The 17,469-nt window shown below is 38.2% G+C and overlaps 1 protein-coding gene across 1 annotated transcript in view; it reads right to left on the bottom strand.

Annotated features, from left to right (window-relative positions):
• NAV3 (neuron navigator 3) overlaps nt 1–17,469 on the bottom strand; it is a 382,585-nt gene that overhangs the window by 234,761 nt on the left and 130,355 nt on the right. The window contains exons 4-5 of the mRNA XM_052639853.1: nt 17,374–17,446; nt 14,002–14,185 (exon numbers count right to left, since the gene is read on the bottom strand). Of these exons, the coding sequence (XP_052495813.1) occupies nt 14,002–14,185; nt 17,374–17,446 (257 nt within the window). The remainder of the gene's footprint in view (nt 1–14,001; nt 14,186–17,373; nt 17,447–17,469) is intronic.

The raw sequence follows: 17,469 nt of genomic DNA, 5'->3' as shown, positions 1-17,469 counted from the left end.
CTAATTAAAATTAAAAGCTTCTGTACAACAAAGGAAACTATAAGCAAGGTGAAAAGACAGCCTTAGGAATGGGAGAAAATAATAGCAAATGAAGCAACTGACAAACAACTAATCTCAAAAATATACAAGCAACTCCTGCAGCTCAATTTCAGAAAAATAAATGACCCAATCAAAACATGGGCCAAAGAACTAAATAGACATTTCTCCAAAGAAGACATACAGATGGCTAACAAACACATGAAAAGATGCTCAACACCACTCATTATCAGAGAAATGCAAATCAAAACCACAACGAGATACCATTTCATGCCAGTCAGAATGGCTGCGATCCAAAAGTCTACAAGCAATAAATGCTAGAGAGGGTATGGAGAAAAAGGAACCCTCCTTACACTGTTGGTAGGAATACAAACTAGTACAGCCACTATGGAGAACAGTGTGGAGATTCCTTAAAAACCTGGAAATAGAACTGCCTTATGACCCAGCAATCCCATTGCTGGGCATACACACTGAGGAAACGAGAATTGAAAGAGACACATGTACCCCAGTTTTCATCGCAGCACTGTTTATAATAGCCAGGACATGGAAGCAACCTAGATGTCCATCAGCAGATGAATGGATAAGAAAGCTGTGGTATACATACACAATGGAGTATTACTCAGCCATTAAAAAGAATACATTTGAATCAGTTCTAATGAGGTGGATGAAACTGGAGCCCATTATACAGAGTGAAGTAAGCCAGAAAGAAAAACACCAATACAGTATACTAATGTATATATATGGAATTTAGAAAGATGGTAACAACAACCCTGTATGCGAGACAGCAAAAGAGACACAGATGTATAGAACAGTCTTTTGGACTCTGTGGGAGAGGGAGAGGGTGGGATGATTTGGGAGAATGGCATTGAAACATGCATATTATCATATAAGAAACGAACCGCCAGTCTAGGTTCGATGCAGGATACAGGATGCTTGGGGCTGGTGCACTGGGATGACCCAGAGGGATGGTACGGGGAGGGAGGTGGGAGGGGGGTTCAGGATTGGGAACACGTGTACACCAGTGGCAGATTCATGTTGATGTATGGCAAAACCAATATAATATTGTAAAGTAAAAAAAATAAATAAATACATTATAAAATAAAAAAAATAAATTAATATTTAAAAGTAAAATAAAATTAATGATTAAAAAAAGATGTGTGGTCTTTGTCCCACCCACTCTCCCTTTGAAGGTGGGTGGTCTTGTCACTGCTTTCGATCAGTAGGTCATCATATTTGAAGTACAATGTCCCTGAGATGCCCATGCTGGTGAGGATATATGCTGTCACTATTGCAATTAAGCTGCTGGACAAGTGAGTGAAAAAGTCACCTTGGAAGTGATTCTCCAATCAAAGATGTTTTGCCTCCTACGAGTCTGTGACATGCCAGCCATTCCACCCTTTCCCGTGAAAGTTCCAGACACAGAGGAGTAGAGAGAAGATTTTCCTGCTGTGCCTTGTCTAACTCCTAAGCCTACATTACCCATGAGTATAAGAAAGTCATTATCACTCTGGGCCAAAATACTTTATATAGCAAGAGATACCTAGAACACATTTCTACTTTCACTTCCGCCTCGGCCAAAAAGTGGCAGCTTCCTGAGTGTGAAATGGCATCCTTCACCAGTGGCCTTTGTTTGGACTCCTGTACACTGTTGTAGTAGTCTGTACACTTCACCGAACCATCTGTTTAAACATCTAGTTTCTCTATTAGTTGGTGGGTGATGTGAAAGATTAAAGCATCGACAGATCTCACCTGCACATCTAGCATAATTCTTGGTGCATAGAGGGGGCTGAATCTTTTATTTGCTGAAAGGTCACATATGAGCTTTCAAATCACCAATAAAAAAGAACATTGTGCTCTAAGGTAATATATGAAAGATCATTAGAACAATATTGTTTTTCATTAAGCCATATGGTATTCTTGGACTATGCCCAACTGTATAGTGACTAGCTCATCAAACATAAAAATAAGTCATAAAGACAGTAATTTTTAAAATAGATGTACTTAATAAATATAACTGGTTATATATATGTTAACCAGAGCAATTTTCATATTATGTAGGTTTTTACAGCTCACCTATATTAAGAAACTTTATACAAAACTATCTTAGTATCAACTATCTTTCCTCCCTTTAGTCTACATAACTTTAGGCTTGGAGTCATACAGATATTATAAGAGTGGAAATCCCTGTACAAAATCCCTCTCAGTCAGACCTTTAGTACTCTATTCCCAAAGAAAGGGAAACGATGCTTAATCATAACATCACATTGTTCTCTTAACAACACTATTCCCAAGGAGCCAAAGAGGAATACAAAGAAACAAATTTTATAACAGGAGGTAAGACATTTCTTGAGCATAAATTTTGGTGTAATTGTTTACCTCCAAATTTTACCTTTCTTTTATAAGTCAGTATCATGTGAAGAAGATAGGAATTATTTCCTTTCAAATTTACTAAATAAGGCTTGAGAGAAATCAGGAATAAATTGCCCAAGATGTACTATAATTAACACATTGCAAGAAAGTTTTAAACTAGGGTTTTTGTACAAAATAACAAACACTGAAGACAATAGGGCACATTCCCTAAAATTTTTTAAGACTGAGATAGATTGAAATATATTTCCTTATATATCCTATGACTGCTAAGGGTAGAAATGAAGCCAGATTTTCAGAATAAATATTATTTAAATCAAATTCTTCCTTTAGTAGATATAGTTTCCCTTCTGTAGGATCACTGGGCAATGTTATAAACTGATAACTGACAAGGTAATAGCTCTAAAAAGAGGAAAGTGTTCAGACACTTCCAAATGGCTTTTTGTACCTTATTCAAAAATATTTAAGACATTTTGTAACAGCTACTCACTTCAGAGCATTTTTAAAAAATATATTGTCCCTACACATAAATTTTGCTGAGACGTCACTAAAAACAGTTATTGCCTAATCCATAAATGAGTCAGAAACTTAGCCTTCATCCACATGTGTTTCTTTTTAGCAGCTGGGTGGCTGAAATATCATCCTGATTACACATGAGACAGGTTACTGTGATAACTTATCCTATTAGTGAAATATGGTATGTAAATATCTTACAACCTCTGTCTAATCTTAAATTTCAGCTGACAGTTAATCAGGCCACCTGCATGGTCTGCTTTCGTGGGACCTCAAAACAGTAACTACAGAGAGAGATGCCTGGATAAGATATTACTGCATCAAAGTCTCACGCTCTTTTAGGAATGCGGAACTTGAAGATAAAGGAGAACTCAGGAAACCAGGCTCATATTTCTCTCACAATGTTACCACAAATTAGGTTTTCCACACTGCTTCTACTTACATGTAGCTCAAAACACTATGCTGCTGCATGGATCTTTTCCATTTACAACTTTTAGTGTGGAGGAAAATTATATCCCAATGCATTCAGTGCTCCATTCCAAAGGTCCATTTTAATGCAACTACCTCAAAAAAACAAAAAGTGGACTCTCAATACTGCTAGATAAAACTATTTTAAAAAAATTATTGATTTCTGTTGGAGTATAGTGGATTTCATGTTGTGCTAGCTTTAGGGGGACAGCAAAGTGATTCAGCCATAAGCTAACATGTATAAATGTGTGTTAGTCATTCAATCATGTCTGACTGTTTGTGACCCCATGGGCTGTCAGGCTCCTCTTTTCATGGAATTCTCCAGGCCAGAATAGTAGAATGGGTAGCCATACCCTTCTCCAGGGGATCTTCCTGACCCAGGGATCGAACCTGGGTCTCCCACATTGCAGGCAGATTCTTTACTGTCTGAGTCATCAAGGAAGCCCATTTTATATATATAAAGGAATCTGAAAACTAATGTATATATATAGAAGAGAATCTGCAAAGTAATTTTCAGATTCTTTTCTCTATATATTGGTTATTACTATTTTAAGCAAAAAAATAAATAAAATAACAAACGTTGGCAAAGACTACCCTGAGTGAAAAATCTGGATTATTTAATACTTCTGAACACTTAAAAAGAATTGTAGTAAGCACAAAATATGTTAACAAATCATTGCTTAGTATACACATTCACGAAAATGACATATAAAATAATTATGTAAATGTTTGAAGGTCTATGAGAAAGTAGATTTCAAGGAGTCCTTGCAATTGAGCTCCTCTCAATTTACTGCAAAGCAAATGTAAGCATCAGTACAGGAAGTCTCACATTGTTAAGGGGTGACTGAGGTCTCAAAACACTTCTGATGGTGGACTCTGATCCAGAGTCCTCCCCGCAGGGTTGTGTTCATACATCTTTTGAGACTGAGAGGTCAACCAGAAAGATGTGGGTGCAGGCGGGTGGCGTGGTGTGGGCAATGGGGCGGCACAGGGCATGGAATGTCAAAAGGAAAACGCTGACAGTGCGCTTTGCAATCAAGAAAGACTCTTGACCCATGGCAAGACTATCTCAGCTGCAGAAACATGCAAGTGTCCCAAGTTCAGTTCTTTGCTTATTCTGTCATCCTCTGATTATAATTTGGCTTTCTCTGTATACCTTATGACAGGAAAGTATTCGATGTTTATACTGAAATCGTTGTGACAGTTGCATTTTTCCACTGTAAGACCATAAGTTGAATCTCTGATACACAGATGTTAGTGCAAAACAGATTAATACATAATCATTGCATATGGTATAAAATTGCAGGTATACTTATCAACTCGACATTTGTTCAGTCACTAACTCATATCTGACTCTTTGCAATCCTATGGACTGTAAAGCACCAGGCTCCTATATCCAGGGGACTATCCACACAAGAATACTGGAATGGGTTGTCATTTCTGTAAGGCCGGACCCGGGGGCCATGATGGGCCACCCCTCCTTTCCCTCCTGCCGGCGGAGGAAGTCCTTAAGGGAAGGAGCCTCCCAGATCCCGGGGACCAATGACAGCACCCTTCACCAGCTAAAGCCGCCCCACCCCAGCCACGTAGAAGGACCTGTCAGACCGCGACGCCTCGGCCTGGCGACCTATCCGAACCCCTGTCCATCTAGCCTGACCATCCCTCCCAGCAAACATGTAAAAACCACCCCCAACACCGTCCGGGCTCAGACTTCCTCGGCCGGCTTCGTTTGGGTCCGGGAGCCCAGCTCCGGGAGCGCTTCGCCATTAAAGAGCCTGTCAGACACTCTTTTGGTGTCCTGGTCTTTTACCTACCAATTTCCTTCTTCAACGCAACATTACCAACGCCCTATTTGAGAAGACAGTGTTCCAGAAATAGCGAAGATTGAATAGAACGAAAATTTTCTAGTGTTTGGAAGACAAAGTTCATACAATACATAAACAGGAAATCAAAATGTCCTGGAGTAAAATATTCAAGAAAGAAATCACAAGTTAATTGAGTCGTGGCTCTGTGATGATACATGAATATGTTTGGTAGTTATAACACCAAATTATGAAACACTGGCTTATATTGTTTTCGTCTAGACATGTATGTCACAAAGAGCACAAGTCTTAAAATCTCTAAATTAAGGGGTAAGTCTAATGATTTAAAAGATATATTCTCACAGTTCCCTTGGGAAGGTAGAGCTAATTGTGATGTTTTCATTTTCTCCCTGGATAAGTTCAGCTAATTGATTTTCATTTATTTAAAGAAAATAATAAAGTTATTAGAATGAAGAATGATTCTGTCCAAGAATGTGATGCCATAACATGTTGATAAAAAATAATCAAGGTTTAAGCTCATAACATCAAAGGATATCATTACAGATAAAAGGGGCCATCAATGACCAGGAGGCTTCAACAGATTTTGGGCAACTGAAAATAAATGAAGTATTTTTGATAGAGAACACACAGCAGGGGAAGCCTCATCCTACTATACACATGGAGGGGGGGTTCAGTCTGTAAGAGTGAGGGGGGCTGTCAGTCCATAAGAGAGAGGGAGGCTGGACTAGGAAACTGCAGATGAGATGAAGGAGGTACAAAAAGAGGGAGATTAATCAAATACTTATGTCAATTACTATTGCTGCTCACTCTATGACCAGACATAAACAAACCAACTAGTTGACCATCCAAACAAGCAAGAAATAAGTTTAACTATAACAACTAAATAATTCCAGAGAAAAGATGCTGGCAAAGAGGGGTCCCTCAATTTATAATATCCCTCTAGAGCAACATTAAATGAGCCATGGCCTGTTCTTTTACTGAAATGTATTCAGTTCAGTTCAGTCGCTCAGTTGTGTCCGACTCTTTGGGACCCCATGAATCGCAGCACGCCAGGCCTCCCTGTCCATCACCAACTCCCGGAGTTCACTCAGACTCACGTCCATCGAGTCAGTGATGCCATCCAGCCATCTCATTCTCTGTCATCCTCTTCTCCTCCTGCCCCCGACCCCTCCCAGCATCAGAGTCTTTAAAATAATGCCATTTGCAACAACATGGCATATTACAGTTTCCCATCTCTCCCGGAATAAAATCCACAGTTCTTATAATGGCAATGGGGTCACACTACCTGATCTTTCTCTGAAATATAGCCTACTCTTCTTCTCTGTCCTTCTTTCTGATACAGCCAAATTGGGTTATTTCCTCTTCTTGAAAAAAAAAAGAAAAAGAAAAAGAACAGATAGACTCCTAACTCAAGGTCTTAGCTCTTGTTCTTCTGTCTGCCTGACACTCTCTCCTATAGGATAACTGCAGAGCTAGTTCTGCTTCCCCCTTTGCTCAGTATCACCTGAGTGAGGACTTTCCCAGAAGCCTGTTGAAATGCAGAAAAACGTCTTATTTCCCTTGTTCTGATTTATGCTTCTCTACCAACAGCTGCTCAATTACTAGTACATATTCTTTTATTGTTTGTCTATAACTAAATATAATCTCCAAAAGGGAAAGGATTCTTCAATTTATTTTATCCTCTGCTGTATCTCCAATGTTTAGAAGAGTGCCAGGAACACCTAAGTGCTTAATAAACATTTGTTGAATATATTAATGGGGGATGGGAGATCAGGGGTTGTAGATTTGATCCCTGGTCAAGGAACTAAGGGACCCCCTGGTGATTCAGATGGTAAAGAATCTGCCTGCAATGCTGGAGACCTGTGTTTGATCCCTGGGTTGGGAATATCCCCTGGAGAAGAGAATGACTACCCACTCCAGTGAGCTTCTCTGATAGCTCAGTCGATAAAGAATCCACCTGCAATGCAAGAGACCCGGGTTTGGTTTCTGGTTCGGGAAGATCCTCTAGAAAAGGGATAGGCTACCCACTCCAGTATTCTTCAACTTTCCTTGTGGCTCAGCTGGTAAAGAATCTGCAATGTGGGAGACCTGGGTTGATCCCTGGGTTGGGAAGAGCCCCTGGAGAAGGGAACAGCTACCCACTCCAGTATTCTGCCCTGGAGAATTCCATGGACAGTATAGTCCACGAGGTTGTAAAGAGTGGGACAAGACTGAACGACTTTCACTTTCACCTTCTCCAGTATTCTTGCCTGGAGAATGTATCTTAGAGTATATTTTGCCTGTCAAAGGCAGAAGAAGATGGTGACAGAGGATGAGATGGCTGGATGGCATCACAAATTTAATGGACTTGAACTTGGGCAAACTCCAGGACATGGTGAGGGACAGGGAGGGCTGGTGTACTGAAGCTCATGGGGTCGCAAAGAGTTGGCCATGACTTGGTGACTGAACACCACCACTGTGGAACCAAGATTGCACATGCCACATAGTGACTAAGCTCACGTGCCACAGCTGCAAGTCTGTGTGCTGCAAGGAAAGATGCAACTGGGACCTGAGGCAGCCAAATTAATAAATAATTTTAAAAATAATGATCCAATTAATGAATAAAAAATAGTGGCAGTAGCATTTTATTTATCTATAGGGGAATAATTACTAAAGGAAATACCTAAAATAATGAATGGGGTTACTTCTATTTAGCTAGGTCGGGCCTGGGAGGCTCTGAGCATTGGGTCATTATTTTTAAACTGTGAGGATATACTTTGAACTACTTTTATGTAATGCATAAAAGAAGTTAGAAGTGTAATGGACAGAGCTGATCAGAGAAAGTGGGAAAGAAAGGGAGAGTGAAGAGGTTGACTTGAAGTATTAATTTTGATCTGTAATTTTATTATACATTGATATGACCTTAAAGTGAGAGGAGGGAAGATGAAAATGGCTGGTTTGAGTGTTTATTACACACTAAGAGTTGTGTTAAAGAGGCACTTTAAATAAAAATTATGTCCTGTGGTCTTCTCAATACCCTTTTGAAAAAGTTATCACCATTCCAAAATTTGAGGTAGGAACACTGTTATTTGATCAGGTTAAAATAACTTGGCTCATGCCACATCACTGGGAATTGGTAGGCAGAAGTGAAACCCATGTTTGCCAGATGCTAAAATAACCAATACTATAGAGATGATACGCCGTCATAACAGCAGAACTATGAATAGCTGTCAAGCTTTGAAAACACTGAATAAAAGCATAGAACATAAGCACTGTGTACATATACACTCTTACTATTATACCCTTTCTTGGTTTCCTCAATCAATCAATCAAAGAATAATTTCTTTCCCTTCAATTATTTCTCTCTGGGAATAAAAAAATCCTGATATTAAAAAGGAGATTCATAAAGGTCTTTGTTGTTTGTTTCATTTTCTTTAAAGTTTAATTGATTCACCGTCGTTTTTGAGGAGCACACTATAATCCACAACACAGAGCTGAATTAAGCAGCTAATTGAAGCCGGGTTCATGAGGGCTTAAATTACCAGAGCTTTGCTGTCATCTTAAATTAAACTTCCTCTACACTTCTCAAGATTTATAACCCCAGGCTGAAAAGCTGTAAACTGCCCCAGTTTCACAATGAATCTCCCAGAAGGAAAGGATGTTTCCTGGAAAAGGGGAAGGCAAATGTCTTTCATGGAAGAGGGTTCCAAAAGCAATGTGTGTGGCAGGGGTCACAAGAACCTTGGCAAGGGGCTGTAAAGGGAGCTGGCAAGTCACTCAAAAAGCATGTGCCCAGAGATTTTGCAATTTGACTTGTGAGTCCTGTAGGAAGGAGTAAGTTCATCTAAACAGCAACTGGACACATTCTTGACTTCCTCCTACAAAATGAAAAGCAGAAGGGACAAATGATCCTCTGTGGGGATCATAATCTCCCAAATTCCCCAAATAGCTCTTGGTTTAGTTCAGAAAGATCTGTTATCACTGCCTCTATTACTCTATCACCTATGTAATTTCTTAGCTATATTTTCACATGCATTTTCTTTCTTTCTCACATGTTTCATGAAAGACCAAAAAGGAATATATTCAGGGATCAGTGAGGATGAGGCGAATAATTTCATGCATCCAGATAAAGTCTGATGGTTCCACTACATACCACTCTGAAACTAACTATATCAGGACCACCTAAGAATCCAGAATACATTTATCTTTAATATAGTATTTTTATAAATAAACACAGTTTTCATTTTAAATGACCTACCATTGCAACTTTAAATGTTAGAGTCTTCCTTCTTAAAATTAGAAGCAGCTATAATAGATTCATTCATTTTTACCTTAAATCACTTCAGAAATCATTACTAAGCACCTCCTGTGTATAATGTTCTGGTTTAATCCCTCGAAAAGTATGAAAACATAAAAACACTACTCTCCTCTCAGGGCTTACGATCTGGAGGGGAGGAAGCAGCAATAACAAACAATGATGTAATAAATATGCTTTAGGCTAGAGAGTTATCAGGGCTATGGAAAGGAAGGGAAAGTACAGCACCAGGATGGATGGGCAGCCTGTAGTGTTAGCAGAGTGGTCAAGGTCACCATCGGTGAGAAGGTGACACGGGAGCAGTGGACTTGAAGGAGTGAGACACTCAGCCAAGTGACTCTCGGAGCAAGAGCACTCTAGGCAAAGGAATCAGACACAGCATGTTTCCTAAGTGGGAGCGAGCCGAGGCTATTTGATGTCATCTCAAGGCTCTGAGCAGAAGAGTGACATCTGCCAGGTGTGTGCAGTGAGTTTTAGATTCTGACCCAATGAACCCCCGGAACAACCTCATGATAATGGTGCCATTGCCCTTTTAGCAAACGGGAACCTGAAGCACACAGAGGTCAGGTAAGTTTCCCACAGTCACACAACCAGAAAGAGGTGGAATTGGGATCCAGGCACAGGCAGTCCGATCCTAGAGGTGAGCTCTCAACAAGAAAAGGACACACACAGGCACCTGTGCCCACCTCTATGCGCACAGCCACACAACCACAAACACACACTCAAGAGGAGAGAGGAAGCTGAGAAGTCGGAGGAGAGTTTGCCACCCCCACTCTATTTCTCTAGGTTCACATTTGATTTTCTCTCTTGTATATTTTACTTGTTAACCTTTAGATCAAAATGTCTATTTGCATGAGAAATGTTCAAATGGAAACATTTAGTGTTCTGCTCAAAAGAGCAAAACAAATAAGCAATTCTTAGTGTACAAAATAAATATTGTGGAAACCTAGGCAGTTATGCCAGTTTATTTAATAAAGCTAACAAAACAAAAACATTCTCATGAAACAAGGTGCACTAAAATCCTTTCAGGTCTACCAAGAAAAATACAAGAACATTTTCTGGCTAAATATCTAGAATAATATAGGAACCAGTCATTTAAACCGTTCGCTTGGAAAGAGCTTTGAAATCAACAGAAAATCTTCATAAATCATGATTTATGACTCACATGTCAAGCAAACAAAGAGAAATGTGTCACTGGGATTTTTTTCACATTTATCACCTTGGTTCTCTAGTATGGAGACTTAAACCTTTCCTATGTATACTGTCAACCCAGATTTTGAAAATGCTTAAATATGTTATCACATTTCAGTTAACATAAATTATAATCATATACTATTTCACTATATCAACCTTTAGCAATATTTAAGTAATATTTAAGCAACTTTCAAGCAATGTTTCTGTCTCTGCACAACATTGTAAACCCTAATTCCTTTGGCAAATTTTACTCATTAGTGAATGATTAATAAAGAAAAATTACAGTTTCACCAAAAAAAAAAATGAATGTACTAAAAGGTCATGGAACGATAAGGGATATTTGTTTTTACTCAATATTGCAAATGTGCTTCTGTTCTTTAAGCTTGTCTTGGCATTTTGTGACGTTGTGTGAAACTGTGCAGGAATCAAAGTGAAAAATATGATCTATAGTGTAAGTTCTTTGAATTTCTTTAAGAATGGAGAAGGAGAAAAATAAAACATACACTCTATTATTAACTTTGGAGGGGGTAATTGATAGAAACAGATCTAGATTGCTTATCAAGCATGCTGCTGCTGCTAAGTCACTTCAGTAGTGTCTGACTCTGTGCGACCCCATAGACAGCAGCCACCAGGCTTCCCCATCCCTGGGATTCTCTAGGCAAGAACACTGGAGTGGATTGCCATTTCCTTCTCCAATGCATGAAAGTGAAAAGTAAAAGTTAAGTCGCTCAGTTGTGTCCAACTCTAAGTGACCCCCATGGACTGCAGCCCACCAGGCTCCTCCGTCCATGGGATTTTCCAGGCAAGAGTACTGGAGTGGGGTGCCATTGCTTTCTCCGTCATCAAGCCTACACAAATGAAAATAAGTATTAATATCTGAAATAGAGCATTCTCTAAAACATATAATAAATTCTGTTGAAATGAAGACTTTGAGCTCCTCTTTATCATGACCCTAACTAAGCACTACATTTAGTACAGTAAGTACTCTGATTTGTTAAATTACCAATCCAAAAAGTAATTAAATCCAATTTATCAAAAGAAAAAAATTAAGTCTGGGTTCCCAGGTGGCGCTCATGGTAAAGAACTCCCCTGCTATCCCAGAATTAAAGGACACTAGTGAAAAGAATGGGCTTCCCAATGCTTTTTATAACATTTCGCTGAAAAAAACAAGATAGCTCTCTCCAAGATGCTGTAAAATGACCATGCCTATTCTATATATAGTTCTATATTTTAAAATATTATACAGCTTCATAATATCCATGCATATCTAGCAAGAAGAGAAAAAAAATCTCCCCCAAAGAGTTATAACCACTGAAAAGTCTGGGCAAGAGACTCCAATGGCAAATACAGAAGAAGAGAGGAAAAGAAGTGACAAATGACAGCTCATCTCATTTCCAGAGTCAACATTCTTTGCACGATACCATTTAACTTCCTGTATTTTTCTAGTTACTATTCTTGCTTCTTGTCTATTCAAATGGCTTGAACCAAACTCTAAGAAATATTATTTCTGGCAGGTCTCAAAATCTAGCCCACCACCCCCCAAATTAATAAGTCGTATGTTTTATTTTTCTCCTCTATTCTTAAGGAAATCCAAAGAACTTATACTATAAATCTTTTTTTTTCACTTTGATTCCTGAACAGTTTCACACAACATCACAAAATGCCAAGACAAGTCTAAAAAGCAGAAGCACATTTCCATTACTGAGTAAAAACAAATATTCCCTTATCACTCCACGGCCTTTGTAGTACATCCCAAATTTTTTTGGTGAAACTATAATTTTTCTTTATTAATAATTTATTAATGAGTAAAATTTGCCAAAAGAAGTAGAGTTTACATGGTTGTACAGAGACAGAAATATTGCTTAATGTGAAGCAAGGAGGGGTTGACAGACGAAAGAGGAGATTTCTGAACTGTTGAATGTCTGTCAATAAGTGGGAAATGGTTTGTGAATGTATTTTGGAATTTTATATTAGTTTTTTCAGTCAGTACTAATTGCCAAAAACAAACTCAAGGCAAACTGTATTATTAGGTTTTAGGTTTGGCTTCTAAGATGGAAAAAGTTAAATATTTACATATATTTGATACATGTGTATATTTTAGAAGATGATAAAGAGTATTTTTGTATTGGACATTCTCTCTCCTTAAGAAAAACAATCGCAGCTTTGTATGCGATAGAACTAATGAGCTGATAACCCAAACACTGATCAGAAACAAATAAACGATTTGCATGAAACCTGTTAATCTTGTTCAGTGATCATTTTTTGACGTGCAAACTTAGCTAGGTTTGTTTAGTCCCACTCAGCACCAATCTGGGTCTTTCTGTGAAAGCATTTTGTGGATGTGGTCTAAAACCATAGCATTTGACTTTAAGTAAAGGAGATTATCCTAGATTATTGCTAGGATAGTAGACCCAATTCACTCCTTGAAAGGTCTTAAAAGCAGGAGTGCAGCCTCCTGGAGGGATGAAATTCCACCTGTTTATAGCAGTTTTGGCTCAGGCTCACACTGTCAACCTGTCCTCTCTGTTGGGCTGTGGTTTGGCTTCAGATTCGCCTTGCCAGCCACACAGTCACATGAATCAATTCTTTACAATGAATCTGTTAACACTATTTTTTACTGACTCTGCTTCTCTGGCTGAATCATGACTGATGTAATTCCAAACTGAAAAAAACAGTAATGAAAGAGTAAAGGGTGTTGTAATGGTTTGTCAGCACTCGATGCTAGCTGTGTCTACATGCACCCACAGACTCAAGTAAGACAAACATAACCTGTGTATATAAATACACACAGACACATATACGCAGGTGTGCACACATACAATCTCACATCCAAACAGCATGGTCCCACATACTCAAACTCCTATGTTTAACAGGCCTAAACTTTTTGACAGATTTAATGATTTAACCAATCAGAAGCATCGACAAAAGAAAACTATACAACTGGAGACCAGGACTCCAAAAGTACATTCTAAATAAGAAGACAGTAACTGTGACACACAGCTTACAAGAAAGACACTTTACACATTTCGATACAAACCACCATCACCTGTAGAAAACAAACACAAATATTTCACCTAAAAAGTGACAAATGTTGGTTATCCAAGCAAAAGAGGTTTTAAATTCTATAACATTAGTCAAATAATCGCATCACATTGATACAGCTACATAAATATGGTGACCAAACTCACAAACAAAAACTTATAAAAACAAGTTGCCAGCATCCCACCCTGGCTGTGTCTACATGCTCCCACAGACTCGCATTGATGTAAATTCATTTTAAACACATCCCCCGCTTCCCTCCCTTACCTGGACTGCATATCTTGCTGGGTTTTGGCCTGGCTGGCTTCTGCTTGAGGGGAGGCGTGGGTGACGCGTTGTTGAAGCTCCACCAAGGATTGATAATACTGCTGCTGGTGGTGCTGCTGCTGCTTGTAGCGAGACAAACTGAAAAACAGCCCTAGAATGGCTTTTAAGTTTCCATTTCTTATTTCTGTATCAAGCGGAAAATATAAAAACAGTATCATATAAAATTATTATTTTTAACAAAAGAAATTCTAGAAGCAATTTGCAAATTGCTTCCAATAGACTCTTAATAGACTAAATCTTTGAAGACGGAAATAAAACTTGGTTTTCTCAGTCACACATTTAAGTAAGTCTGATTTTCTAAAACATGCTAACATTTTTACATAGCTTGGAAATTTCAGAGAGAGAACAAAGCTTACTCAAGGGATGCCCTTTGCTGACCCTGAACTACAGTTTTTCTCGAGTTAGCTTCTTCATGCAAATGGACAGGCGTTCTGGTTTGTGTTCCTCATTTGATTTATCATTCTGTTTATCTCTCAAATGGGCTTCCCAGGTGGGTCAGTGGTAAAGAATCTGCCTGCCAATGTAAGAGATTCAGGAGGCACAGGTTCAATCCCTGGGTCAGGAAGATCTCCTGGAGCAGGAAGTGGCAATCCACTCCAGTATTCTTGCTTGGGACATCCCTTAAACAGAGGAGTCTGGCGGGCTACAGTTCATCAGGGTCTCAAAAGAGTCTGACGTGACTGAGCACACGCACACACACACATATTTTCCCTCAAAAATGCACATAGCTGTTACCAGCGGAGGGATGCCTATGAGCTAGAGAAAGCCACTTATATGCTCAGTGGCCTGCATTATAAATACTGATGCTATATGCTGCTGCTGCTGCTAAGTCACTTCAGTTGTGTCTGACCCTGTGTGACCGCATAGACGGCAGCCCACCAGGCTCCTCCGTTCCTGGGATTCTCCAGGCAAGAATACTGGAGTGGGTTGCCATTTCCTTCTCCAATGCATGAGAGTGAAAAGTGAAAGTGAAGTCGCTCAATCGTGTCCGACCCTTAGTGAGCCCATGGACTGTAGCTTACCAGGCTCCTCTTCCATGGGATTTTCCAGGCAAGAGTAGCTGGAGTAGGATGCCATTTCCTTCTCCACTGATGCTGTATGCTAAGTTGCTAAGTCACTTCAGTCGTGTCTGACTCTGTGCGACCCCATAGACGGCAGCCCACCAGGCTCCCCCGTCCCTGGGATTCTCCAGGCAAGAACACTGGAGTAGGTTGCCATTTCCTTCTCCAGATGCTGTATGGGTATACCTCATAATAACTGTTAGCAGCATTCTAAATCACCCACCAACCGATATATTAAAAAACTATGTATTTGTCCTCTAAAGAGCAGATGGCACCATAGTTATTCACTTTAATGTTCCAATTCTTTTATTTTTAATTCATATTACATATTAAGAAATAATTAGTATCATTTTATGCATGGCTTTAGATACATGCTTATTATGCATGCGTAATAGTGTAAGTAGAATAAGCATAATAGAATAATAAGTAGAATTTCTAGTTCTAAACACACGAGGCTCCTGTGTAAGTTTTTCTAACACTGAAGAAAAAATTAAATGCACAAAGTAGGCCATAACATGAGCTAGTTTTTTTCTTCTGGAGTTATAATTTTAGAATTAGAAAAAGAGAGGCCAGTAAAGCTGGATATAATGCTATGCAACCAATAATCACACTTGAAATGAAACTTGCCATTGGCAATAAAATATATCCTCTTATGAGGTCAAGGTTTTATGCCTTCTTTTCAGAATTTAGAAACATTAATAAACTACTTAAATGTCTTGCCCTCTGATGGTTTATAATGTCACACACACACACTATGCAGTGGAATTATTCATATAAAATAAGGCTGAGTTATTATAACCCCCAACCTTCCTCACAGGGGCCATAACTATAGGCTTGATCAATATGAAGCTACAGTGAGAAAGTATAAATTTTCTTGGGTGAACCTGCAAGTATTATTTTTCTCCTGTGAATCTTACTGAAAGATATTCTTTAAACTTCTTGTTGTATTACTATTCATGTTAAATAAATACAGAAAATCATTTTGACTCTTCATATATTTTTAGGAGATAAATAAAAAGCAACAGGCTTATGTTAATAAAAAGATGTCATGTTAAAAGGAAGAGACATAAAACCAACAAATAGTAACATTCCTCACCTACTTTCGACCTCTTAGAAAGTAAAGTATCATCCTGGAGAATTTTCTCAAATATTATTCTAAGTAACAGAACCATGAGTTAGGTTTGAACCTAAGTTTTGGCCATTAAGTATATAATTTAATATTAAACATCATGACATAAACATATAAAGAATAGAAGAAATTCAAAATAAAATTTAAACGGTACAGAAAAATTGAGAAAAGTAAATCATTCTAGTTCATGTTCATAATATTTCAGAAGTCACACAACTCCTATTTTTCCAATGGCAGTAAAACTTGGAAAACTTAGACCTATCTAATACTTATACTATCTGTGGGGGTTGGGAAGGCTTTGCAGAGTAAATTGACTGTAGTAGAAACATTAAGTAACAAAAATTGCCCAAAGGGATTAATGTAATATAATTAAAATTCTAATTTAAAAAATGTTTGTTGCTAATATAGATCTCAAAGGAATTGATACGTCAAAACGTTGGCAATTGTTCTTGTTACTATTACTGCTTGAAAATTTTGAAAAGATTTCCTAAAAATACATGTTGAAGAAAAAGAATGCAGGAAAAAAGTGACATATTTAGTTGTCTTTTTCCTGTTTTCTGTATTTCAATGTCAGTGATGATCTTTTAAACTTTTTAAAATGTTAAGGCCAAAAAAAAAAAAGTTAAGGCCTTTACAAAGAACAGTTAATAATACTAATTATTTAAGAATTCCTGAGGACTTCATTAAACTTAACCAAATATTTAGGCTTGGACTACTAACTTGATCAAATTATAGAATTGTTATTGATAAAATAATATTTAAGCATTAATTACACCATTTAAATGTATTTCTGTCCATCTATTACCCAGCATTATCTATCCATCCATCTACTTAATATTCTGAAAGTACTACTTATCTGTTATAACATAAAGATACTTTGTTAATATGCCCCCCTTCCATATACTCAGTAACGTAAAGAACAACTTTGACAAAATCTGGAACACAGCTACATAATGAAAGCATACACTAATAACCTCAGAACTTATGTTTCTATTATTTTGGAAACTTGACTAATTTCCTTCTCTATATTAAGGGCCCATGTACTCTCATTTGACATTTCTAGTGTTATAAAAAGTCTTTTCAAACACAGATGCCATTGGTGACAATTGTGCTTTTTCTTACCTTCAGCAGATAGACCTTGAACATTTACTCCTCTGGCTGCTAGAAAACTAAGGCAGACATCAACATTTTCAATCTGCAACATGAAAAGCAGTGAAA

The sequence above is a fragment of the Budorcas taxicolor genome, chromosome 5 (assembly GCF_023091745.1).
Source record: "Budorcas taxicolor isolate Tak-1 chromosome 5, Takin1.1, whole genome shotgun sequence".
NCBI lineage: Eukaryota > Metazoa > Chordata > Mammalia > Artiodactyla > Bovidae > Budorcas > Budorcas taxicolor.
Note: the sequence above shows the minus strand (reverse complement) of the source record. Positions and strands in the feature narration are given on the sequence as shown.